Consider the following 27,422-nt stretch of genomic DNA (forward strand, 5'->3'; position numbering starts at 1 on the left):
CCGGCTCTTGGCCAGCACAACATCAGAGCGTCCACCATCAGCGGGGAGTGGGACAGCGAAAAGAACATTGGACAGTGTGTGTTCTCGCTCGTCGCAAACAGATCCACCTCCGCTTTCCCAAAGCGATCCCAAATCATCCGGACCAAGCGGGGATGCAGCCTCCACTCTCTGTCAGGGATTCTGTTCCTTCGAGAACATGTCCGCTCCGCAGTTTAGGAGACCGGGGATATGTGCTGCTCTGATAGAGAGTAAATGACCATAATAAAAGATTTGTACCCTGCTTGAAAAAGGCTCTGGAACACACACTGCCCTGGCGATTTATGTACGAAACCACAGACATGTTGTCAGTGCAAATCAGCACATGCCGCTGCTCCAACTGCGGCAGAATGGCCATTACAGCTAAGGACAGCACCTTCAGCGGTTTATGTGCCACCTGCTCTGAGATTCTGACCACAGGCCTGAAGTTGGAATGCCCTGGCACACTGCTTCCCAGCCTGTGGTTGACGCATCCGTCGTTACCACAGTGTGCGCTGTCACCAGCCCTAGGGGAATCCCCCTGCTGAACATTCTGGGTTGCACCACGGTCTCAGAGCGCTGATGTAGCTTTGTGTGACCTTGATATGTCCCACAGTCCATGCCATCCACGGGACTCGATCTTTCAGCCACAACTGTGGCGGCCTCATGTGCAGAAGGCCCAGGTGACAAACTGATGACGTCAACGCCATAAGTCCCAGGAACCTCTGGAATTCCCTCAGAGGAACAGACCGACCCGGTCTGAACTGGTTCAGAGCTGCAGAGAGGGTGTCTATGCGCTCTCGCGAGCTCGCATCTTCACCAAGTCAAAACACGTGATAGATTGAGTCGGGGTGAACACGCTCTTCTGTACATTCACACAGTCCCAGGGACTCCAGATGGCGAAGCAGCGTGTCCATATGACTGATAAGCACATCTCTTAAATGGGCCGAAATCAGTCAGTCGTCCAGATAATTTAGAATGCGCATACCACTCGCTCTGAAGGGGGAAAGCGCTGCAAATATGCACTTTGAAAAAGTTAAATTTTATGATTAAATAATTTTTCTTCTTAATACCCCCACACACTATCCCCCAGTACTACCAAACCTGCTCCTGCCATTAGGACATTCTTCGAAAGTATGCCCAATTTCTCTACATTTATTCACACACAGTCCCAGAGACTCCAGATGACGAAGCAGCGTGTCCATATGACTGATAAGCACATCTCTTAAATGGGCCGAAATCAGTCAGTCGTCCAGATCATTTAGAATGCGCATACCACTCGCTCTGAAGGGGGAAAGCGCTGCAAATATGCACTTTGAAAACATGCTCGGTGCTAAAGCCCGAATGGAAGAACTGAATACTAGTATGCTGTGCCCTCGAACGAGAATCTCAGGAAGCGCCTGTGGCATGTCACAATCTGAATATGGAAGTATGTGTCCTTCAGATCCATGGATGCAAACCAGTCCCCAGGATGAATTTGTACCAGGATCTGCTTCAGGGTCGTCATCCTGAACACGCGCTTTTGAAGCGCTCAGTTGATGAACCGAGCCCCCCATCTCTCTTGGGCACCACAAAATAGCGGCTGTATAACCCGCTCTGCAGCTTGCTTGGAGAGACATGCTCTATCGCTCCTTTTGCGAGCAGACTGAGAACTTCCTGTTTCAGAACCGTGGCATTTTGTGGCAACATCAGGGACGGAACCATGGCGTTGAAGCGGGGTGGTCTGCGTCTGAACTGGAGAGAATACCCATGTTATATTACGTGTAACAGCCAACGCGAAACGCATGGAATAGCTCTCCACGCATCTAGAAACTGATGTAGCGGCTGAATGCGTAGACTGGTGCCTTGCCCCAGCGAGCCTAAATGCGCTGGCGGGGAAATGGCTCGTGGAGGGAAAGTTGGCTGACACTCGCCCACCGCCATGGGCAGCGGGGGGCTGCCAGCATCCCTGTGACACTGGGAGGCCATAACAGGTACAAATCGCGGCTTCGCACTGTTCTGAGGCAGGGCAAGCGACACCGTATTCATAGTATGAGAAGGAAACAGCTCTTTTTGAAAGGAGGTGTTTTTATTGCATGGACAGAAAACAGAACATTGCATCCATCGCCTGGAGGCTGGGCCTCCCGCGAGCTCTCTCCTCCTCTTGACAGGACCTTCAGGATGAAGGCTTTGCAGCTGAAGATGGTCTGCTATCATGGCGGGGGCTCCTCCTCGGTCCGTAGTGTCTCTTCCCGGATCCCGGCCACTGCTTACGGCGAACATCTGGCTCCGAACGGGTCGGCGTGGAGAACACAGCAGGCTGTTTAGACCCTCTCTGTGCTGGGTGGGGTGTTGTGGAGGGCCCACCAACGGATCACAGGCAGCAGTGGGCCTCGTTCCAGTCAAGCCATAAGCTAGGTCTCTCCTAGCACGTAGGATACGTACCAGCAAGTCCGCGCAGTGAGTGCACTCCGAGTCAGCAAAGGCTGCCTCAGCGTGGGCCAGGCCCAGGCAAACAACGCAGTGCTGATGGGTCTCTGGCGGGCTTATGGGGCCTGCACAACCCTGCAGTAAGTGCTTGTTTCCATTTCGTCTTTAGGAAATTCACGTGAATAGATCAGCGAAAGTGAAAGAGAAGATTCTGCCTCGCCGCATTTATACTGCCCACCAAGCCTGTCAGTATTTGCATTCTGCTCTAAAACTGATCCAGTTTAAATGTTATTTTTAATGGGATGACCAAAATATACTTTGTGGTAAACAATAGGGCTGGGACAATAAATTGATGCATCGCGAATCGAGAAATTATTCTGCATCCTTTCTGCGATTTTCCGAACGCATCGCGATTCTCTCTTGAATCGATTCTGAGCTTAGTTTTTAACCGCAGATGGCACTGCGTGCTAGAGACCTGCGCGGGACAGATTTTTCAGTCCCGCTCCCGCAAGATTCTGTCCCGCGCCTGCCCGCTCCCGCAGAAATATATCTTATCTGGTCCCGCTCCCGCCCGCGACATTCATGTTTTGTCCCGCTCCCACCCGCAAAAAAGTAATCTATATAGACTTTTTCAGTACATCGAAGAAATTTACATGAAATGGTTCTGTAACATCTCCTTAGCTCCACAACATCCCAGCATAAACACTCCCGATAAAATATCATGTGTTAAAATGAGAGGATTCGTGAGCACGCAATTTCAGCACTGTGGTGAGTAGATTCTAACTTAATAACCTCTGATTGGCCATTGCGTTCTAGAAAAAAAAACAGCTGAGTCTGTGATTGGCTGAATTGCGCTACCCTTTAAACATGTGTTATAAATAGAAACTATGCCTAGCTTGCACATATCAATAATTTTAATGTTAATATTAGTTGTTCTTTTTGCTTTAGTACAACAGATAAATAACAATTTATATGTTTTAGACACTTTATATTTAGATAATTTCTATTTTGCGGGAGTCCCGCGAATCATTTTATTCTCCCGCCGTGCTTTAGAAATGCTTCCAGTTCCTTACACACGCACCATTTGAACCTAAAATAATCATTCATAACGTTCGAAAAGGTTGAAGCCAATTACAAGGATGTTCACAGTGGGCTGTGTTTACATTAATCTTGCATCATAAAAGCATAAAAGTACATTTAACCACTTACATTACTCAGCCGCATACACAAGCGCTCTTCTTTGTGAGCATTTGAGTGTGTGGTTAAAAACTAGCCTAGAGCGCCATCTGCTGTTAAAAACTAAGCTCTGAATCGATTCGAGAGAGAATCACGATGCATTCTGAAAATCTCAGAATCAATCCACGAATCGCAACGCATTGATTTATTGTCCCAGCCCTAGTAAACAAACACTTATTAAAATTAAAAAACATCAAAGTATCACTATAACCAGTAGATGGCAGCAAAGGAGCACTTATTGGCTTTTTAGTCATTAATTTCTACTTTTTGCTTTATATTTTGAAATTATAAAATCACTGTTATAAAATATCAAATCATCAAAAAAAATCAAATTTTTTCAGAGTTTTGCACTTTTTGTGTATGAAATAAGAAAAGTCACAAAGTGCCTTGAAAAACAAACTTTTTTTCAATTTGTGACTGAATCACATCAAGAGCGTTCCTTTTAGAATCACTGAAGTTGTCGGTCAGTTCTGTATAATACTGTAGAAGAATAATGGTACATTTAATAAGAGTTTTGCATGCTACTGTTGTTAATAAAAGTAAATTTTGTATGCTTGGATACTGTCAAGATGTGCATTACCAAGAAATAAACGTGTAATATTATTAGTAACTGCACTTATTAATGCAAAACAATAGTAATTTTATGATTAAATTATTTTTCTTTTTAATACCCCCACACACTATCCCCCAGTGCTACCAAACCTGCTCCTGGCGCCACCATCTGTAGAACTTAGTGGCACTGGTGCCACTGCTCTCAAATGTTAGTCTGGACCCCTGATTTGCATTGTTTGCCCAGGTACCAAGATCTTCATTTAGGAAGTCCTGACGGAGATCGAGAATAACAAAGTTGCGAGTATTCTGCCACTTTCGTGACATGTTGCCTAGTATGGTAACCCATACTCAGAATTTGTGCTTTGCATTTAACCCACCCAAGTGCACACACACGGCAGTGAGTAGTGAACACACACCCGGAACAGTGGGCAGCCATTTGCTACAGTGCCCGGGGAGCAACTCAAGGACTCAAGTGCTCAAGGACCTGTTGTGGTTACTGAAAGTGGAAGAGAGCGCTGTATATTCACTCTTGACTCTCTAACCATTAGGCCACAACTGCCCCTACTTCTAGTGGAGAAACAAAAGGGGCAGCTGTGGCCTAATGGTTAGAGAGTCATCTGATATCAGAAACAGTCAAAAGTTTATCAGTGAACAAAACCTTCTTGAAGTACCTGTTGATAAAAAGATCCATTCTTTGAGCACACCCTAAATGACAAATTATCTGTATGGTATTTTGCATACATTACATACTTCTAGTGGAGAAACAAATGAGGGGGTGTATACTGAATGATTTTGAGATCCATCTTTTCACACTGAGGACAACTGAGGGACTTGCATGCAACTATTACAAAGAGTTCAAACAGTCACTGACGCACCAGAAGGAAAAATTATGTTTTAAGAGCCTGGAGGTAAAAACTTTCAGGGTAAATTTAACTTATTTTTCTTCTGGGAAACATGTAAGTATCGTCTGTAGCTTCTGAAGGGCAGTACGAAATGAAAAACAAAAAATTTATTTAGGCAAAATAAAAATGTACACATCTTCATTCCATTCAAGTTTACACCCCTGGCTCTTAATGCATTGTTTTTCTTTCTGGAGCATAAGTGAGGGTTTAGGGATTTTAAAAAAACAAGAACATTCCAAGTAAATATAAATCACATTGCAGGGCACAGTGCAAGGAGGTTCCATTGTCTCTTAATATATAAGAAAACAAAAATATAGTTTTTTATATTATTATAGTTATGTCCTGTATACAGAATTCTTACACAGTTGATTGATCCAAGCAGGAAAAGGGGACAAAAAAGTACTTAAAAAAGGGAAAGATAAAGAATATTTTGCATTTAATTGAAAATATATTAATGAAGTCTTCTTCGTCTTATAAGGTCTTTTAAAAAGGGAAATTAGAATTAATTACCTAGATACAAATGATCATGCTTTTCTTTACATTGCTATTATTTACAAGACTGTCCATTTCCTTCTGTGTTAATGGCAATTTCTCGTGTCATTTAGGAGGATTAACGTGGGTTCACAGTTTCAAGCAGAGATCCCCCCAGTGCGGGACACACTGTACATGCTGTATGAAGAGCACCCTGCTCAACTCGTCTGGACTCCTTGGAAAGATCTCTCTACCAACACAGAAACACAACAGAGGGGTAAACACACCAACACAGACTCTCACTCTCACAGTGTAGCAGAAGGGGTCTCGTAGTATCACCTGCCAGGGATTAAAAAAAAATACAGCAGTGAACAAATACAGTTTGAATAAATGAAATGTATTACATCCTTTTTTCTTTTTTTTTTACGTAGTCAAAAGTCATTTTTCAAGCATGTATAAAGGGTAAAAAATGATTACATTTAGTCCTTTTTGTGCTTCAGTCACAGAGCTGTTAGACATGTGCTGTTCCAGTGTGCTACCAGGAGGAGGCACCAACATCGAATTCGCTCTCAACTGCCTTCATGAAGTTCAAGGAAGCATAATGGTGAGCTTATTCATCATACTGAGAGTGTTATTTATAGATGTTTGTTTAATACAGCTCAGTTATTCAACTGTCAGGCAGCACTGGATTTACTCTTAATGAGAGAAGATTTTCGGACCTCCTGGCACCCTCTGAATGATTACCACTACACAGGTACTGACTATTTATATCAAAATATATAAAGCATTCATAAGTCCTTCATAAACTTGATGTCGCTCATTGTATTTGGCAGGGTCAGACCACTGGACAGTGCAAGAGATTAAAGTGTTCAAGAAAGCTCTGATTGACCACGACAAGGACTTTCAACAGATTCATAATGTGGTAAGAAAGTTCATCAAATTAAGTTGTTTTTTTACTTGAAAAAAGGTCTGTGGTTATTACACGCCAACAACATTGAGTTTATTTTGTAGTTGCAGACAAAATCAATAGCCCAGTGTGTGGAGTATTACTATAACATGAAGAAGCTGAAAAAGTTCAAGCAATGTGTCCGAGCCACAAATAAAAAGGATGAAGGTGGAGGGAACTCTGTAAGTTTAATTTCAGTAAATGGACACAAGATCTGCACATACATCATCTAAAAACATTACTGCTATTTTCCTAAAGGCATTCAGATGCTCACAAGAGCACCAGCCTGAGCAGATAAACGGGAACACAGGACAGAAGACAGCTGCTCAGAGTTAGGTGTGTGTCAGGTTAGAGCACACTCCTGATTTACATGCCTTCAAATACATGGAGTAACACAATGAGAAAATATTTCATTTTGTGAAATTATAAAAAATAATAGATTTATGACTCTATGTCACTCTTAGTCTTTACTTCATAGTAATAATTCAAGTAATGTTCTAACCAGCTGTGACATGAAACAATCAGCAAAGCACTTTCATTCTATGAATAATTATTAGCAAATTTGAAAATGACATTCAAATTCATTTTACCTTTAAATCCAACAGAGATGTGAAGAGCCACAGTTCCCCCTCAGTCAGGATAGAAACTATCTCCAGATGGCAGTGGACAAGCAAGGACACAGGTCAAAGCAGAAGGCTAAAGTGAACTGAATTCCAATCAGTATTTCATAAAAGATCCTTTGTAAGAGCTCAAGTGTGTTTTAGACTACAGTAAATATTCAACTCATTGTCCAGCGATTAATATGGACCGTGAAATTAGCCGTAATTGTAATCCAAAATAAAGTTTGCATCAAAAGAATAGCCAACTTTGTGGATTTTTTTTTCTTCAACTGTTTATTTCTTGTTCAAATTTTGAGAAGTGCACAAGGCGCTGAAGTTAACAGTTTGAAGTTTTTAGAATGTACCAGACAGGTTAATTTAATATGACAGGGTTTCAAAAAAAAAAAAAATTTTCTTGGTTTTTATTTGTTTAACTGTTTTGAGACATTAAATTTGGGCTCAAAATTTTCTCTCAAGATTTGTCATTACCAGTTTTACAGTTCTACTGAGTTTCCTCTTTTCCATTTTATATTATCTATTCTACAATCCATGTGATCTATAATAAAGTTATTAAATGGCAGTTTTACTATCTTATGCCATTAAAACAGCCGATGATGTCCATGTATAACAATGTCAATGCATAACATGTTTGCCGTTTATTATATTACCATAAGGTGTTTGGTTGTCTAAGCATTCCTTTGCCGTTTTAATAGAACAAATGTTTTACTAGTATTGTTAAACTTGTTTACAAAATAAATGAGAACTGAAAAACACAATTTTGCATTGGTAATTCCCAGAATCCAGAATATTTCATAGAACACTTTAATCTGAACATGCTACTAATATAATACATTGTAAATTCTACTGTTGCAAGTATAAAAAAGATAACTAACACCTCATTTGAATGTACATATCCCCCATAAATATAAAGGAGGAAGCTATACTGTTGAAATGCATGCATGAGTTTGACAATGCATTCCATGTAAAGCCTACAACACTGTAACGTGACAATACTATCGTAACAGTAACAGTATATGCAGATTTAATCAATAATACAACACTTACTTTATGGCCTGGAATTTGATTGACCAAATTAGATTTTTCAGTGTTCCAGAACAGAGTATGCAAGCTGTGCAGAGATAAGGTTGGCCTGATGTCTGCACAGCAGTGATTACCTATGACCAAATCACAGCCGTGCTGATATTCAGAACAGCAGCATGATTGCTCATGTGCTCATATTGCGTAAATATGTACTGCTTTAGAGACATGTTAAGAATGTAGTAAAACACATTTAGGCAAAATTTAGTAAAACAGTATCTACATTAGTCAAAAGACAATGACTAAACAAATCCTCAGACCTCTTAGAGACCAAATACTATATTAAACAATAGTGTCACAAAATCCTTGTAAAAGGAATGTTATTTCAAAATTTATTTACATAGCAGTATAACTGTATTTATCTTTTCTCATAATCCTTGCGTCTAAAACCTGTTGATTATGATAGTCATCAGGTAACTAGGTAATTAAAGGAGCTTATTGTGGTAATGTGACAACTGTTCAAAGGCAACCCTTAATATTTACATATATATATTTTTTTAATCTTAAAGGGATAGTCCACCCAAAAATGAAAATTCTGTTACCATTTACTCATCCTCGAGTTGTTCCAAACCTGTATGAAAATAAACTTCTGATGAAAATAAAAGATTTTGAAGAACGTGGTTAACCAAACAGTTGATGTCCCCATTGACTTCCATAGTATTTTTCCATAGGGCGAGTAAATTGAAGGTAAATGATGACAGAATTTACATTTTTGGTTGAACTATCCCTTTAACATGACTTTGTGCATATGTACATAAACAGTGATCATGAGTCTTCTTCAGACACACGAACCTTACTTTCATAGGATACTAGAGTCTGGTAAAGACTTTCTCTGCTTTGGTTTCCACTGACACTGTTCCACTGCTCAATTTCACTCGTGGAGGAGCCACCTTTCAGCTGATCCACATAGTCAATGTTCTGATGGAGAAACAAAATGTGGTCAAGGTGTTTAGACCCCAAAGTGGCCCTTCTTTGGGTCACTGAGGACTCCCTAGGGGCAAATGTCCGATCAGCAGAAACAGCAGTTGCAGGTATGGACAGATATTTTCGTGCCAGTCTGGCCACAGCAGGAAAGCGATGCTCCTTGTTGCGCCACCATTGCAGGGGTGAGAGGCTGCGTTTGCAAAGTGGCTCTGCTATGTAATTCTCCAGCTGCTGGTGAATCTCGGGCATTCGCTCAGTAGGATCCTCGCCCAGAAGAATATCATACATGCTCTGCGGGAGAGGACTCATCTGTATACGAGGCTTGAGCTGTAAATCTCCTCTCAGGGGTGAGGTCATACTGGTCCCACTAGAAAGTTTTTTGCGGTCGTTGGCATTCTTGAAAGGCGATCCAAGCGTGTTTTCATTGACTTGTTTTGGAGATGATATGGCAACAGAGGGCTCGCTTGGCTGCAGCTCAACGCTGTCACCTTCCTCCACTGATCCACACGATTCAGGAGAATCCAAAGAAGCCATTGCAGGAATTGGCAAGGAATCATCCAATCCAAAATCTGCAGGTTCTCCACGCTCATCCACAGTCTCTTCCATTTCCATGCCTTGTCTCCTTTCTGCATTCATTTGTTCGTCGCTCGTGAAAGCCTGAACAGATAGCAGCTCTTTCACCTTGTCGTGCAACTTGCTGCGGGCATGTGGGCTGAGAAACCGCAACTCTTTAAAACGCGGATCCAGAAACGAGGACAATACAGCGGAGGAATCCAGAAGAGCATCTTCATCACTCAGACTCCATCGTTTGTCCATACCAGCACGAATTCTCTCCATAACTCCCTTCACCTCTGGACAGGTACACTCTGCAATTTTCTGTCCCAGGAGCCGAGACACTCCTTGTAGGCACGGCATTAATGCTGAAATGGGTCCGTTGATGTCCTCACTTAAAAACGATGCCGCAATGCGAACCGTTTTGAGCACAGGAACTAGTTCGTGTATAAGACGCCACTGGTGATCTGCCAGATTTGTTGCTACTTTTTGCTCCTCTAGGACAGAACTTATTACCCACTTGAGCTCCAGCAGACTCTCACACATCTCAATGGCAGTGGTCCAGCGCCCTGGGTCATTCAAGACAAGGCATGTGGACTCTTTATTAACAGCCTCTGCTTTCTGGCTCAGTGCCGTAGAAGCGTTCACATTGTGCTGGAAATGTAGGACAATGGCACGGGCATCTGCCAGAGCTTGTCTGACAGTCTCCACACAAAGTCCCTCCTGGACACAAAGTTTCAGGGCCTGCCCTGCACAAAGCAGAAGTGCCCATCCCTCAAGAAGATTACTGGGAGGAGAATGGCTGGGTCCAGCAAATTCTTGCTGATATTCCTGATTAATGGCCATATTCTCCTGCCCCCTGGACTCGGATCCACTGGGGGTGTCATGCACGACACAGAAAACAAAGTTCTCTGGGAGCTGGAACTCGGAAAGGACTGCTCTCAAAGTGTCTGCAAAGCTCGCTTGCCCTCTCTCAGATGGGCTTCCTTTGAATTCTGCTATCGGTCGGGTCTCAAGCACGCAACGTGCCAGGCGCCAGTGAGAGTCTACAAAATGCGTGCTGACTGTAAGATAGTACTGACCGTCCCCATCAACCCCACATCCATCAACGGATCGCCAATATTCGGTGCAGAGGGTCAGACAGTGAGAAGCTAGACTTGTCTGTAGATGCTGCTGAAGGCATTGCTTGAGGACGTGGTAGCGATGCCAAAGTAGACTGCCAAGCAGAGATGGAGAAGGCACGGGGTAGTTAGGCTCTAGGCAACTCAGTAAGAGCTTGAACCCCCTCTCTTCCACCACAGACAACGGCCGAAGGTCTCTGAAGACCATTTCCAAGATAAGATCGGTCAACACCTCTGCTCGCTTGTTGCTGCAGGCTCTTGAGCCGCTGCGGTTGCTGCTGCCTCCAGCAGTGCTGCTCATCTCCCCTGCAGGAAAATTATACATTAGGCAACCCATATCTGTATCTTGGTGCACAATGGCATTTGAACTAGAAGTACTGCTTCCTGCTGCACAGTCAGGGGCGTATGTGGTCCGAGCAAGTTTGGTCTCTGCCATCTCAGCTGGCAGTACTTCTTCCTGCTCCTCTTTGACAGTAACAGGTAGTGCTGGTTGAAATGGAGCATTGCCTGTGGTGTTACATCTGTTACCATGTAAAGAGGTCTGAATGTGAGAATGCAATGCTGCAGGAGTGGGGATGCCTGTTGTGTTGTGAGGGGGTACTGCTCCGTCCCGAATGCTGTGTTTGCGTCCTAAGTGTTCTCTCATGGAAGTAGTGCTGTTGTGAAAGGAAAGCTGTCTCTTACAATGGTTACACTCGACACGATGCAGACTTAACTGAGTGTAGTGGTTCCACACTTTCGATGTGCGGCGATCAGAAAATGGCAAAAAACGCTGCATTCTCCGACGAAAAGTAGGACCGCTGTGAATTCCAGGATGCCTTTGAGGTGGGAGATCCATGTCTGTGGTGGAAAAAAAAAATCAGAGCATACATTTTTTTTAATGTATGTCATTTAAGAACAAGAGGATTGAACAGGAACTTATGTAATTATGCAACTAGCATAATTACAGTTACATTTATTTTGTAATGAAAAAGCTATGATAAAATCTTTAATTCTAATCCTTTATGTAATGAATGTCAAGGGTTTTTTTTGTAACAAATAAACATTTTCATAGAAATGGTATGTCATGGTTAGAATGTGGTCCTTGAAACCTTATGTTTCCTGGGGGTCAACAAAATGTCATAAATGTACAGAAATCCCAGTGCTGTATGCAATTCATGTAAATCTAAATAAATAACATTATCAGGACTGTCTTTGTTTATATTCCGACTATATATATATAACTGTAAGCCTTTTCTTAATGCTGTGACATACATACAGCTTAAAATATTTTGTCATGAAGTCTCTCACCTCACCTGTCCAAGTCACTGTGCACAAATTAGCACTCGTAACCATTTGGGTGTGTGTGTGTGAGAAATAAAGAGAAACTGTCTTGTGCAGCCATTAAAGAGAACTTTTAGCTAGCTAAAATATTATACAAACATTGCAGTTTAGCCTGATTTTGTGTTCACTGTAAAATGTTTTTGTGGCTGCTCAAAAGAAAACCACTTGAACAATGTCTCTTGTACATGTATTTTGTATTTGGTTATATAAAATTAAGATGTTTTTTGCAGCTAAAATATAGCTTTCAAGTTGCAGTTTGTTCTTTTGTTTTTATCTCAGATGTGGTTGGTTGTAGAACATTGTCACATAACTTAAATACAACCAAAATGCAACACTCCAAAATGCAATAAAAGCGTAGTTGTAAAATAAGGAAAATGTGAATTTAAATACTTTTTTTTTTTTTCTGTGACTGCACACTATTTCACAAGTTCATTACCTTTTGGATTGTTTGCCATTTATATTAAAATGCCTTGCAGCGTGTGAAATTATTTTTAAAACTGCAAATATTCCATCCATGTAGCATCTTATGTTGTTGTTAATATTATTATGTTAATAAAACTCTTTATATAATAATTATACCAGAACACTGTTGTAAATGTTGAACAAAATAAAGTAAAGCATGTCACACAGCACGACACTTTTTTGTTTTTCGCGGGAACATTTAGAACAAAGGATAAGCTTTGTATTAAGAGACTGATTCTATGTCAGGTATAACTCTCTCTTGCTCGTTACAAGAGCGTTTAGCCAGAGAACAATAACCATGCAATATGATACTAATGAAACAATTCCGCTATTATTTACATCAAACGTCGCTGGATGTTCTTCCGGGCGAGCATAAGGGCCTTTAAGGTTTTATCCACTTCCAGCTCGTGTGTTACCACCACTAAATACTACACGCTTCCGCAATGCTGACTTTATATAACTTAGCGTCGGAAAATAAATAATACCTTACTAATAACATAAAAAAGTCTCAGAATTCCGGCACATCCTCCGCGCCTTCGCGACCTACACACTGGATGTGCATGGCGCGGTGGCCACTAGGGTACGAGGGTAAGTTGTACACAGTCAAGAGAAGCGACTAATGTACATCAGGCGCGTATCATAACTGCTTGACCCTGCTCGTGTAGATATTATATATAAATTGTTACATAATTGTAAATATGTAATTATTAACTGACAACAACTCATAAGTAATAATAAACACCGCAGTTCGTTTCACTGTCATTTTGAAAACAACTATTTTGCGACAACCCCTAAAGTCTTAGCGAATTTACTTCCGATTTCCGCATGATGTGTCAAAACAAATAACTTCATTTCAGGCGATGTGAATGGGATATTGCTTGGACATCTTTCACTGCAGTCTGGCTCACATTTAATCTGCCTAAATGGATTATTCTGGAAAAGAAAAGGAAGCTATGGCCATCATGGCTGAGGCAGACAAGAAAATGAAAACGTCGCATTCGGTATTCGGGTCGTTTTTTGGGTAAATCCATTAATGATGTTTTTTGCACCTCTGCGATATTGAATGTGCACATCGTGCACATTAAATTCTAACTAAAGTAATAGGTATCAAAATACAATTCGTGTGCAACAAGCAATGTCGATATAATTCGAATGAACAAATATAATCGATGAGCAATATTTTTGAAATTGTATTATTTGTAATACAACGTTGTTCACATTTAGCTGTCATAAACCTACCAGAGTTGATTTTTCCAGTAAGCAGACTTTGCACAGAAGTGAAATCAGCCAGTTAGCATCGCAGTGCACGTATAAAGCGTCATAATAAAGAGTTGTGCGCGCTGAATGTAGCGTTTCCCTCTCGCTTTCATTCAAACGCAACGCTAAGCCAGTGTACACTGAGGCGTTTAGCTCTTTTTGCTTTAATTTAACACTTTTGAAACTCACCCATGCTGCCTTCGTTGGGCTCTTCAGTACATAGTCTTTCGCCGCCGTTGGCAACAGTGGGGATGTTGAGTCGATGTTTCACTCTGAGGTGTTTTATCATATTGGCTGTATTTGAAGAGAACTTAAAGGTCGTCTTACACAACCTGCAGTAAACAGTGGCATTGCTCTCATTTTTGATGTAGTACTTCCAGGCTATAGAGCAATATCGGGCCTGTGTTTTCACACTGATTTCTGGCTCCTCTTGCTTCATGTTGGCCATATCAGGTCTGGAAACACGTTGAACGCTGCTAATAGCGCCTCCTATCGGTTTCAGTGAACTGAATGAACCTCCCCCTTCGCTTTTGTTCATTGCAGGAGTTCCTCCAAAGTCGAGGAGGCCTGTGACTTGTACGTGAGAGCTGCCAACATGTTTAAGATGGCCAAGAACTGGAGTGGTACGACACCTAGCAACTCTTGCACCACAGTATGAGGGTGTTCAATAAGCATGTGTCATTTGTATTGCTGCTTTGTTCCCCTTTAAGCTGCAGGAGATGCCTTCTGCAAAGCTGCACGACTGCATTTGCAGGTGGAAAGCAAGCACAACGCAGCCGTAAACTTTCTTGATGCTGGCAATGCGTTCAAAAAGGCTGATCCTCAAGGTATAGCTCTTACTGTTACTTTTACATTATGAGCAATAAAAATCTATTCTATTATGGCTCTTCTGCAACTTTTCTATACAGAGGCTATAAGCTGTTTCTGTCAGGCCATTGACATCTACACAGACATGGTGAGAAGAATTATAGAAAAGTATTTATTAAGCATTCAAATACAATTCAACATAAATATGCAACTAAGCAAGGTTTTTTTCCGTTTATGGTAATACACTTTTCTGATTTGTGATTTTTCTCTTACAAATCTGTTTCCACAGGGACGTTTCAACATTGCAGCAAAACACCACATATCTATTGCTGAAATCTATGAATCTGAGTTACTGGACATAGATAAAGTAAGTGGGAAGTCATCTACTTACATAAAGGTGCACATTTATCAATAAGTTGCTCAGATGAATATCGAAGGTAGGAGTATAAAATACACTACCGTTCAAATGTTTGGGGTCAGTAAGATATTAAATTAATATTTTTATTCAGAAAAGATGCATTAAATTGATAAAAAGTAAAACCTTATGTTTATAATGTTACAAAAGATTTCTATTTCAAATAAATACTCTTCTTTGTAAGTTTCTGTCAGAGTGCTGACAAAATTAGGGTTTCCAGAAAGCAGCACAACTGTTTTCAACATTGATAGTAATAAGAAATCTGCATATTAGATTAATTTCTGAAGGATCATATGATGCTGAAGACTGGTGTACTTAAATGTACTTAAAATACATTAAAATAGAAAAGTTATTTTACATTGTAGTAGACTTGTGCCGGTATTCGGTAATGCGATATATCACGGTAATGAATATTTTTTATAACTTAATTTCAATATCGTGATAATACCGTATACCGTAATAAAAGCATTAGCAATTAATCGCAACATGAAAATTTGATACCGGCATATCCCTACTGTAGTAATGTTTAAAATATGACAGATCCCAAACTTTTGAAAAGTAGTGCATTTTTTAATGCATCCAGTTGGTACCATAATGACCAAAATAAGAACCCCTTCTGAAAGAAAGTGAAAGAAAAATAATTGTTAATTTGCTATTATTTGTGCCCAGAATACTTATGTTTATTTGTTTACAGGCCGTTGCTCATTATGAACATGCTGCAGATTATTACAAAGGAGAGGAGTCCACCAGGTACTCTACAGTAGTCTTTATATTAGAAGTGTTGTAGAACGGTTTAGGTTTGTATTGTAATTAAATTATTTCATTTAGTATTATTAAAATAAATGAACTCTCTCTCTCTCTTTAGTGCAGCCAACAAGTGTCTTCTCAAAGTGGCAACATATGCGGCTCAGATGGAGCAGTACCAGAAAGCCACTGAAATATTTGAGCAGGTCTGTGTGACTTGATCTTCTTTTGAAAACCTGTGTTCGTTTGTCTTATTCATCCTTCATGTTGATTGGCATGTTGTCTCTGCTCAGATTGGGACTTACTCCATGGACACTACCTTGTTGAAGTATGGTGCTAAGGACCATTTCTTCAAAGCAGCACTGTGTCACTTCTGTGTGGATATGCTCAACTGCAAGGTGACTGATTTACACTCTTCACGATCTGAAGATATTTACAGTGACTAATATGTGACTTTCTGCTTTCTCATTATTTAACCCTTGTTCTCTTCAATAGCTGGCTGTACAGAAGTATGAAGAAATGTATCCAGCCTTCTCAGATGCTAGAGAGTGCAAACTTCTTAAGGTTGGAGTCTTTCTTTCCAATACATTTAGTTACTTAAAGTTTCTTCTATGGAATAGAATTGTGATCTCAGATTCTGGGTCATCAACATCCATTGAGATTGAAGGTAGATGGATTGCCCAAATCCTTATCTATTAGGTTTCCATTGTCTCTATTTATTGTCCTATTGTTTTGTATTTTATACACTACCATTCAAAAGTTTGGAGTTGGTAAGATTTGTTTAATCGGAAATGCAGTTAAAAACAGTAATATTGTGAAATATTATTATAATGTAAAATAACTGTTTTCTATTTTAATATATAGTAAGCTCAATTTTCAGCAGCCATTACTTCAGTCTTCAGTGTTTCATTATAATGCTGATTTGCTGCTCCAAAAACATTTCTTATTATTATCAATGTTGAAAACATTTGTGCAACTTAAGATTTTTATGGAAACCATTATAGTTTTTTTTCAGTATTCTTTAATGAATAGAAAGATTTTTTTTTGTCACAATGTGAGTCTTTACTGTTACTTAAGTATTAATTACTTTACATAAAAATCTTACCAACCCCAAATTTTTGAACAGTAGTGTACATAGAGTCCTTGAACGTTTTGTGAGACTTTATATAAAGTGATCAAACACAATTTAAGTTTCTGCATTTCACACTAAACAGAAACTTCTTGATGCACATGAAGAGCAGAATATTGATGCATACGCTGATGCAGTAAGTTCCCTTAGTATATTGTGTCAGGTTTTACATAATTCATTGCACACATTTTAACTGTGGTAGTTAATTCGTGAATTACTCCATGCAAAGCTCTGGATTTATTTTATTTCATTAGGTAAGGGAATTTGACTCCATCACCAGGCTTGATCAGTGGCAGACCACCATGTTACTAAGAATCAAGAAGACCATTCAGGACGCGGAGAATGACCTTCGCTAAAGTGAAGTCATGATTCCAAGCTCATTCCCCATTCTCATTTTCTTCCTCTCACTTCACAGTGATTCCTTTCTTACCGTGTTTATTATTCATTCATATATGTGAAAATGAAGGTCACATGCACATTATACACATTATTGTCTTAAGACGTTTTCTCCCAAGTCCTACTGTCTTCAAAGAAATTTAACCTTTATCCCAAAGAACACTGTGAAGTCTCCTAGAATGACACTCGGTATAGAATTTATTTTACAAGCTTTGACCACAACATTCCTTTGTTGTAAATGTAACTCCTCGTAAATCTGATTATTTGATGTGTTACCATTTGCGTTCGTGCTTGTGCAGCTTCAGTAGTTGTTTTATTTATTAATGGTTGTAAATTATCTTTTGATTTCATTTGTTACTGACCAAGTCGCAAGGCTTGTATGTGTCAATATTTATTAGTAGTACTTATTAGTAATGATAATTCTAGATTTATGCAAAATTCTATAACTGTTGATGATCAGCTAGAATCAGTTGATACAGTACTAATTGCTATCTTGTTTTCCTTAATGGAGGAAATAATCAAGAACTAAATTACTTCAGTTAGATCTTATATAAAATTGGCTTATTTAAAAACTGATAATAAATTTAGCCTAAATTATTTAGATTTTTGTACCAACACATAACAGAGTGAATCGGCATGATGGGAATGTATTTTGCAGGACTCTAGGATGTGAGGATGTATCAGACCTCTTTCCACTCTGTCTGAAGGTGGACTGGTTAACTGCAATTTGTTTATCATATATAGAAAATGAAATGGGCTGTACTTGAGGAACCAGCTTGAAATGAAACTTAGTTTTTCTTAAGCTCATATCAAGCTTAATTTATTGATGTATTAAAATACTCATAAAACAGGCTCATAATTAAAAGTCAAACGGTTTATCTAAAAGGAACTTGAATTAATAGACTTCCTATTTATTAAGTAATTAATTTTTGCAATTCAGTGCTTTACGTGTTGACAATTTCATCTACATACATATGTTCAGATGATTCAGATTATGACTAGTCATGAACCAATACAGGAACTTCAGCATGGAAAAAAGCATGGCAGAATAAGCTTAATGTAACAAAAAATGAAGTGTAACACATGGTATAATGTTTGGAGGCAAGCAGTGGAAGCATGCATTAATTCATCAAAGCTGTTATGTTAAACTGATTTAAAAAGCTAATAAATTATTTGATTCCCTCAATTTTTGTTATTAATATTTCATCGATGTAGACATGCATACAAAGACAGTCTTTAGATCGAAATGGTTTCTTTAAGGAACTGCACTTATAAAAATGTAAGCATCTGACCATCAACACACCTTCTGAAGGAGGTTTATTTTGTCCATTTTAATCATCCTCCTCCTCATCTTCTTCCAGATCCTCTGTCTCTTCCAGGGCAGCTGTCTGCTCCTCCAGAGCAGCTTTCAAAGCCTGCTCTTCCTCCACACTGGGGTCCAGGGCCTCTGTAATTTCAGGCCCGCTGGGGTACTCATTTTGGGGCGGTGGAAGAATGGTTGGGGTGTAGGCCTCTCCGATATATTTCATCCCCCAACCAATGTATATATTTCCAAACTTCCTGAGAGGGAGCAGAGGAATGGTTTTACTCCGTCTAAAAAGTATCAGTTTGTAGAGATGGTTGGACGGACCGTACATTTTGAAAAGCAAAGTTCTTACCTGCCACTAGCATAAGCATAAGCTCCAGGCCAGAGGTTAGAGCGCAGCACAGCGATGGAAAACTGAGGAATGAGGTTAGAGGAGATCATGGCGCACCAAGGTAGGGTGTCATTAATCTCTGTGGACAGAACATATTCTGCATTACAGCTCAACATTTAAACTGTACTGGAGGTATTTAATGTAAATGTTATGCAGTGTGACTGACTTGCATCCTCAGACAGAGGCGTCAGAAGAGGAGGCCCGACTTCAGGCTCCGGCTCATCAGATTCCTCACCCCTCTCTTCATCCTCGGCATCTTCATCCACGTCATCAGCAGACTTCTTAGTTACATTTACCCACACACAGCGGCCCTAACATTCACACATGTATAGTGCTGTGTAAATGTCGAAAGCATGTTACATTTTTTTTTTTTTGCCGTTATTATGATAGGACAGAGTAGAGCTGGCAGGAAGCGAAGTGGGAGAAGCCGTAACATCATAAGGTCCTTGAGCCAGGATTCGAACTCGTGACACCCGTAGTGCAACGGCACTGCATGTCGACCCATTGCCCACAAGGCTATCGGTGCCAATGAGCATGTTAAATTTTTCACCAAAAAAATTCAGTTATTCATATTTTTTGCTTTAGTGTGCCAGTAGGAAATCAGTTTTAATTTACAAAGATTCCTTTTGACAATTAAGTGATAGTCGACACCTCATGTCGTCCCAAACCTGACTAATGTTGGTAAACAAACAGTTTCGGTTCCCTTTGACTTTCATTATATGACAATAAATACAATGGAAGTCAATGGGAACCAAAAATGTTCTGTTCCACAGAAGAAGAAGAAATTAATACAGGTTTGGAACAGCATGAGGGTGAGTAAATGATGACATAATTGTCAATTAACCTAACAGTCAGACAACAGACGATCCTGATGGCATGATTCTGATTTCCTCCTGGCACACTGCATCAAAAGATATAAATAAACAATGACAATGACATATGCAGCCTTCGAAATGAGACACAGTTACCAAAACTTACTCAAGATCCACTTCAATGGACATTTTAGGGCAGATGAATTTCCAGCAGGCTGTCTGTTGTTTCTTACCTGTGTAAGTATATGCTGTACATGATGGACCCATAGATTCAGAGACTCAGCCATCTCATTTACATGGATGCCCTCAAAGTTAGGATTCTCCTCATAACTGTCTCGCAGTCCATCATCCTCCCCTTCATCCTCCCCAAACTGGTAGAATCCCAGAGGACTGACGTGCGTGCACGCTGAGATCCGTGCTATCTGGGCGCGCAGGTAGTTGGCCTCATTGCCAGGAAAGGGAGGATAACTTACAACAGGAGCATCAAGCCTGCCTGTGAAGAACCTGCGGATCTGCTGCGCCACTGTGATCTGAGCGGGGGTGACCATCGGCAGTCTGACCCACGGCATGCCGGGCTCATGACACACAAAATAAGTGTATTTGTTGACACCAGTGTGATTTTCTTCCTTTGGCACTGGTGGAGGTGGCTTGTATGTCGATTTGGGGGGAGGATCAGCCTGCAAGTAAAGTTCAATCATTTTTGTCAAGTTTGAATGCACATTTCTATTCATATTTTTCCCCTTTACTGCTGTTCAGCAAAATGTTTGTGGGCAAAATACAGTCATTTCAATAGAAATCCGTGGATTGAGGGTGAAAACGTTACCCACGCAGATTTCGCTCATGTTCAAGTTTGTCATGTGAATTCAATGCAAAACTTTGCAGGCAAAAATATTTTTCACTTTCAAAGCAAGCATCTTTCTGTTGCTCAACTCTGCAAATTCCTGTGAACTTGAAAATTAGTGAAATCTGCGTAGGGAAATCTTTCACCCTAATGTAAAATTCCAGATTGCACAGATTCTTATTGAAATCAGAACAGCAGCAGAATTTCATCGAGCAACAGTAAATGTGACTGCACCTTTACTCCAAAAAGTATGATATTTAAAGGGGTCATATGATGTTGCTAAAAATAACATTATTTTGTGTATTTGGTGTAATGAAATGTGTTTATGCGGTTTAAGGTATTATTTTCCACATACTGTATATTCATGTTTCTCCTCTATGCCCCGCCTTTCTGAAACGCGTCGATTTTTACAAAGCTCATCGGTCTGAAAAGCGAGGTGTGCTCTGATTGGCCAGCTATCCAGTGCGTTGTGATTGGCCGAATACCTCAAGAAGAAAATGCACTTTGCATGCTTTCATTATATGTGACCCTAGACTACAAAACCAGTCATAAGGGTTATGCATCATCTGAAAGCTGAATAAATAATCTTTCCATTGATGTATGGTTTGTTAGGATAGGACAATATTTTAAAATCTGGAATCTGAGGGTGCAAAAAAATTGATAAAATCATCTTTAAAGTTGTCCAAATGAAGTTCTTAGCGATGCATATTACTAATCAAAAATTAAGTTTTGATACACTTACAGTAGGAAATTTACTAAATATCTTAATGGAACATGATCTTTACTTAATATCCTAATGATTTTTGGCATAAAAGAAAAATCTATAATTTTGACCCATACAATGTTTTTTTGGCTATTGCTAAAAATATACCCAAGCGACTTAAGACTGGTTTTGTGGTCCAGGGTCACATTTGTATACTTCAGTTGCCATTTTGTGACTTACAGCTTCCACAAGTTCCGTTTCATCCTTGTCCTCCCGTGGCTCTTCCTCCCTCTCCTCATCCTCATGTGTTTCTGTCCCCTCCTCCTCCTCTCCTTCACCCTCTCTATATTCCCCCTCAGCCACCAGATAGTTGCTGTGCGTGCCGAAGATCTTGCCCCAGAATCGACAGCGCAGGAGACACTGTGAGTCCACCAGCTGTTTCAAAGCTAGAAAGACTCTATGCATCTCCTCTCTCCCCAGACCCACACCAGCTTGCTCAAAGAAGAACGCAAGTTCTGCAACATTCGGTAGAGGAGACTCCACCTGGAAATGATACACAATGTATTACAGAAACTGCTGTATTGAACTGCCCATAGAACCCAGCACAATACTGGCCGTCTACAGTGGTCCTAAAGTAAAAGTATTTGAACCTTAAAGGGATGGTCCACCCAAAGATCTTTTAAGACTTTTGTCAATCTTTGAAACATAAATTAATATATTTTTAATGAAACTTGAGCGGTCTCTGTCCTTCCATTGAAAGTCCAGGTAACCAATACTTATAAGATCCAACATATGGTGTTGTAAATTAAATCCATATGAAGCGAGTGGTTTAATCCAAGTCTTGTGAAGAGATATGATTACTCTATATGATTAACATTTAATTTAAGCTTTTATTTACATCGAAACAATGATTGACACATACATGGAACACATATCATAAACACAAAAGCTCAAGGTTTCCATGTTTACCATATGATGCAATCTATTGTAAGTGTGTTTATATGTGAATAAAAACCTGAATTAAATCTGTGCACCATGTAAAGCAATTGTATCTCTTCACAAAACTTGGATTTAAACCACTCAATTCATATGGATTAATTTATTACCTTTTTGGATTTTCTATGTTTTGGTTACCTGGACTTTCTAATTGGAGGGACAAAAACCTCTCAGGTTTAATTAAAACATCTTAATTTGTGTTTCAAAGAGTGGCCAAAGTCTTATGGGTTTGGAACACGTGAGGGTGAGTAGATGACGACTGAATTTTTACTGCGGTCAGGCCAGCCTCCACTTTTAAAAACACGGTCATTCTAGCCGCCACGTTGTTTTGTATATACTAGGCATTACGGTAATAGCTTGTAAAACTAGATCAAGGGAAAAGCGTTCAAGCTGTCATGCGTTATCTCTCTCGCCCTCTCTCTCTCTCCTCTCATGCGTTATGTCTCTCGCCCTCTCTCACTCTCTCTCACTCTCCCCTCATGCGTTATGTCTCTCGCCCTCTCTCACTCTCTCTCTCTCTCTCCTCTCATGCGTTAAGTCTCTCGCCCTTCTCTCACTCTCTCTCTCTCTCCTCTCATGCGTTATGTCTCTGGCATTCATTTATTGAGCCAGTTTCTCTGTCAATGAATGAATGAATGCATTTAAAATAATACAAATGTTTAAAAAAGTACCCCAGGGTGTCACTCAGTCAGTTTCAGGACGATCTGATGTTGCATTACATAATAAATGCCCTCCAAAAACTAATTCTACCTGTTCTGCCTTTGAATTTGGATAGCTCTAAAATGGAAACTCCCTGTTTCCACAGACTAATTTCAATTCAGATTAATAGTCCAGTACCCCAGGGTGTCCCTAAGCCAGTTTCAGGAGGATCTGATGTTGCATTACATAATAAATGCCCTCCAAATACTCAAATATGACCAGTTTTGTCTTTGATTTTGGATAGCTCTAAAAAGGAAACTCCCTGTTTCCACAGAACAATTACAATTCGGATTAATTATCCAGTACCCCAGGGTGTCCCTCCGCCAGTTTCAGGACGATCTGATGTTGCATTACAAAATAAAGGCCCTCCATAAACTCATATATGACCAGTTTTGTCTTTAATTTTGAATAGCTCTAAAATGGAAACTCCCTGTTTCCACAGAACAATTTCAATTCGGATTGACAGTCCAGTACCCCAGGGTGTCACTCAGTCAGTTTCAGGACGATCTGATGTTGCATTACATAATAAAAGCCCTCCAAAAGCTCATTCTACCTGTTCTGCCTGTGCATTTGGATTGCTCTAAAAAGGAATCTCCCTGTTTCCACAGAACAATTTCAATTCAGATTGACAGTCCAGTACCCCAGGGTGTCACTCAGTCAGTTTCAGGACGATCTGATTTTGCGTTACATAATAAATGCCCTCCAAAAACTCATTCTCCCTGTTCTGCCTTTGAATTTGGATAGCTCTAAAATGGAAACTCCCTGTTTCCACAGACTAATTTCAATTCAGATTGACAGTCCAGTACCCCAGGGTGTCACTCAGTCATTTTCAGGACGATCTGATGTTGCATTACATAATAAATGCCCTCCAAAAACTCATTCTCCCTGTTCTGCCTGTGTATTTGGATAGCTTTAAAAAGGAAAATCCCCAGGGTGTCCCTCAGCCAGTTTCAGGACGATCTGATGTTGCATTACATAATAAAAGCCCTCCAAAATCTCATTCTACCTGTTCTGCCTTTGAATTTGGATAGCTCTAAAAAGGAATCTCCCTGTTTCCACAGAACAATTTCAATTCAGATTGACAGTCCAGTACCCCAGGGTGTCACTCAGTCAGTTTCAGGACAATCTGATGTTGCATTACATAATAAATGCCCTCCAAATACTCAAATATGACCAGTTTTGTCTTTGATTTTGAATAGCTCTAAAAAGGAAACTCCCTGTTTCCACGGAACAATTTCAATTCAGATTGACAATCCAGTACCCCAGGGTGTCCCTCAGCCAGTTTCAGGACGATCTGATGTTGCATTACAAAATAAAAGCCCTCCAAAAACTCATATATGACCAGTTTTGTCTTTGATTTTGGATAGCTCTAAAAAGGAAACTCCCTGTTTCCACGGAAAAATTTCAATTCAGATTGACAGTCCAGTACCCCACGGTGTCATTCAGCCAGTTTCCAGACGATCTGATGTTGCATTACATACAAAAAGCCCTCCAAAATCTCATATTCTACCTGCTGTGCCTGTGATTTTGGATAGCTCCATAGACCCGTGTCAATTTAGATTGACGGTCCACCACCCCAGAGTGCCACTGGGCCAATGCCAGGACTGTCTGTTGTTGCATGACAAAATAAAAGCCCTCAAAAAAACTTGCATATAACCTGTATTTTCCATTTTTTCAGATAGCTCTAAAAAGAAAAGTCCCTGTTTCCATAAACGATTTTCACTTCAGATTGATAGCACACCACCCCAGAGTGTCCCTTATGCAATGTCAGGACTATATGATTTACAATTCCAAAATGAAAGCCCTCCAAAAACTCAAATAAATTCTGTTTTGTCTGTCATTTCAGATTGGTATAAAAAAGAAACTTCTGATTTCCACAATCTAGTTTCCCCACAGATTGACAGTACACTTTTTCACAGTGTCACTTACACCATTTCAGGACTGTCTGATGTTGAATTCCAAAATAAGAGCCCACCAAAACTTGTATACACTGTTTTGTCTACACAGTCCTAAAGTAGTGTAAGTGATACTATGAGAAGGCGTATTATCAATCTGAAGTGAAAGTAGTCTGTGTAAACGACGAGATGCTGTTCCCTATCGATACTTCACTCGTACTGCTTCTACTAAGATGCTTTGGGGGGGAAGCCGATGACTGAAGCCTTTCAATAACGCAGTGTAACTGCACAGCCATTGAACGAACCAATGGCTCAGTAGCAGAGCTGCACGAGTCTATGGCGACAAAGCCCCCCAGAATTTTTAGAGCTTTTTAGAGCTATTCAAATTCACAGGCAGAACAGAGAGAATGAGTTTTTGGAGGGCATTTATTATGTAATGCAACATCAGATCGTCCTGAAACTGACTGAGTGACACCCTGGGGTACTGGACTGTCAATCTGAATTGAAATTTTTCTGTGGAAACAGGGAGTTTCCATTTTAGAGCTATCCAAATTCAAAGGCAGAACAGGTAGAATGAGTTTTTGGAGGGCTTTTATTATGTAATGCAACGTCCTGAAACTGGCGGAGGGGCACCCTGGGGTATTGGACTATTAATCTGAATTTAAAATGTTCTGTGGAAACAGGGAGTTTCCTTTTTAGAGCTATCCAAATGCACAGGCAGAACAGGGAGAATGAGTTTTTGGAGGGCTTTTATTATGTAATGCAACATCAGATCGTCCTGAAACTGGCTGAGGGACCCCCTGGGGTACTGGACTATTAATCTGAATTGAAATTAGTCTGTGGAAACAGGGAGTTTCCTTTTTAGAGCTATCCAAATGCACAGGCAGAACAGGGAGAATGAGTTTTTGGAGGGCTTTTATTATGTAATGCAACATCAGATCGTCCTGAAACTGGCTGAGGGACCCCCTGGGGTACTGGACTATTAATCTGAATTGAAATTAGTCTGTGGAAACAGGGAGTTTCCTTTTTAGAGCTATCCAAATGCACAGGCAGAACAGGGAGAATGAGTTTTTGGAGGGCTTTTATTATGTAATGCAACATCAGATCGTCCTGAAACTGGCTGAGGGACCCCCTGGGGTACTGGACTATTAATCTGAATTGAAATTAGTCTGTGGAAACAGGGAGTTTCCTTTTTAGAGCTATCCAAATGCACAGGCAGAACAGGGAGAATGAGTTTTTGGAGGGCTTTTATTATGTAATGCAACATCAGATCGTCCTGAAACTGGCTGAGGGACCCCCTGGGGTACTGGACTATTAATCTGAATTGAAATTAGTCTGTGGAAACAGGGAGTTTCCTTTTTAGAGCTATCCAAATGCACAGGCAGAACAGGGAGAATGAGTTTTTGGAGGGCTTTTATTATGTAATGCAACATCAGATCGTCCTGAAACTGGCTGAGGGACCCCCTGGGGTACTGGACTATTAATCTGAATTGAAATTAGTCTGTGGAAACAGGGAGTTTCCTTTTTAGAGCTATCCAAATGCACAGGCAGAACAGGGAGAATGAGTTTTTGGAGGGCTTTTATTATGTAATGCAACATCAGATCGTCCTGAAACTGGCTGAGGGACCCCCTGGGGTACTGGACTATTAATCTGAATTGAAATTAGTCTGTGGAAACAGGGAGTTTCCTTTTTAGAGCTATCCAAATGCACAGGCAGAACAGGGAGAATGAGTTTTTGGAGGGCTTTTATTATGTAATGCAACATCAGATCGTCCTGAAACTGGCTGAGGGACCCCCTGGGGTACTGGACTATTAATCTGAATTGAAATTAGTCTGTGGAAACAGGGAGTTTCCTTTTTAGAGCTATCCAAATGCACAGGCAGAACAGGGAGAATGAGTTTTTGGAGGGCTTTTATTATGTAATGCAACATCAGATCGTCCTGAAACTGGCTGAGGGACCCCCTGGGGTACTGGACTATTAATCTGAATTGAAATTAGTCTGTGGAAACAGGGAGTTTCCTTTTTAGAGCTATCCAAATGCACAGGCAGAACAGGGAGAATGAGTTTTTGGAGGGCTTTTATTATGTAATGCAACATCAGATCGTCCTGAAACTGGCTGAGGGACCCCCTGGGGTACTGGACTATTAATCTGAATTGAAATTAGTCTGTGGAAACAGGGAGTTTCCTTTTTAGAGCTATCCAAATGCACAGGCAGAACAGGGAGAATGAGTTTTTGGAGGGCTTTTATTATGTAATGCAACATCAGATCGTCCTGAAACTGGCTGAGTGACACCCTGGGGTACTGGACTGTCAATCTGAATTGAAATTGTTCTGTGGAAACAGGGCGATTCCTTTTTAGAGCTATCCAAATGCAGTGGCAGAACAGGTAGAATGAGTTTTTGGAGGGCTTTTATTATGTAA

The 27,422-nt window shown here is 40.4% G+C and overlaps 4 protein-coding genes across 7 annotated transcripts in view; 2 read left to right on the forward strand and 2 right to left on the reverse strand.

Annotated features, from left to right (window-relative positions):
* The window catches only part of LOC107740519 (zinc finger protein 541-like), a 12,148-nt gene extending 4,135 nt beyond the window's left edge, over positions 1-8,013 (forward strand). Inside the window, exons 6-12 of one of the 3 annotated variants that reach the window (XM_016552967.1) lie at positions 5,720-5,862; positions 6,086-6,189; positions 6,264-6,339; positions 6,419-6,507; positions 6,597-6,713; positions 6,790-6,878; positions 7,137-8,013. In XM_016552967.1, coding sequence (XP_016408453.1) covers positions 5,720-5,862; positions 6,086-6,189; positions 6,264-6,339; positions 6,419-6,507; positions 6,597-6,713; positions 6,790-6,867 — 607 coding nt within the window. In that variant the 3' untranslated portion in view covers positions 6,868-6,878; positions 7,137-8,013. The remainder of the gene's footprint in view (positions 1-5,719; positions 5,863-6,085; positions 6,190-6,263; positions 6,340-6,418; positions 6,508-6,596; positions 6,714-6,789; positions 6,879-7,136) is intronic. The other 2 variants (XM_016552968.1, XM_016552969.1) reach the window with 2 other exon arrangements.
* An 891-nt stretch (positions 8,014-8,904) lies between these two features.
* Positions 8,905-14,351, reverse strand: LOC107740513 (uncharacterized). Of its 2 annotated transcripts, none has more exons than XM_016552960.1 (2): positions 14,057-14,351; positions 8,905-11,665 (listed from the first exon to the last, which is right to left on the reverse strand). In XM_016552960.1, exons 1-2 carry the CDS (start codon positions 14,313-14,315, stop codon positions 8,994-8,996), a joined length of 2,931 nt encoding a protein of 976 aa, XP_016408446.1. In that variant the 5' UTR covers positions 14,316-14,351; the 3' UTR covers positions 8,905-8,993. The 2 variants fall into 2 exon arrangements, with proteins under 2 accessions (XP_016408446.1, XP_016408447.1); XM_016552961.1 differs by lacking the exon at positions 14,057-14,351 and adding an exon at positions 12,950-13,158.
* On the forward strand, positions 13,428-17,667 carry LOC107740516 (alpha-soluble NSF attachment protein-like). Its single transcript, XM_016552963.1, has 11 exons — positions 13,428-13,631; positions 14,411-14,490; positions 14,578-14,694; positions 14,776-14,822; positions 14,964-15,041; positions 15,784-15,839; positions 15,955-16,039; positions 16,127-16,231; positions 16,329-16,397; positions 17,048-17,098; positions 17,217-17,667. Exons 1-11 carry the CDS (start codon positions 13,534-13,536, stop codon positions 17,316-17,318), a joined length of 888 nt encoding a protein of 295 aa, XP_016408449.1. The 5' UTR covers positions 13,428-13,533; the 3' UTR covers positions 17,319-17,667.
* A 957-nt stretch (positions 17,668-18,624) lies between these two features.
* On the reverse strand, positions 18,625-22,007 carry LOC107740515 (radial spoke head protein 6 homolog A-like). The gene is made up of 5 exons (XM_016552962.1): positions 21,652-22,007; positions 20,101-20,544; positions 19,222-19,366; positions 19,017-19,134; positions 18,625-18,918 (listed from the first exon to the last, which is right to left on the reverse strand). Exons 1-5 carry the CDS (start codon positions 21,874-21,876, stop codon positions 18,690-18,692), a joined length of 1,161 nt encoding a protein of 386 aa, XP_016408448.1. The 5' UTR covers positions 21,877-22,007; the 3' UTR covers positions 18,625-18,689.
* Between the last annotated feature and the right edge of the window lie 5,415 nt (positions 22,008-27,422).

Source organism: Sinocyclocheilus rhinocerous, unplaced genomic scaffold (assembly GCF_001515625.1).
Source record: "Sinocyclocheilus rhinocerous isolate Xijiao unplaced genomic scaffold, SAMN03320098_v1.1 scaffold6034, whole genome shotgun sequence".
In the NCBI taxonomy this organism is placed as follows: domain Eukaryota; kingdom Metazoa; phylum Chordata; class Actinopteri; order Cypriniformes; family Cyprinidae; genus Sinocyclocheilus; species Sinocyclocheilus rhinocerous.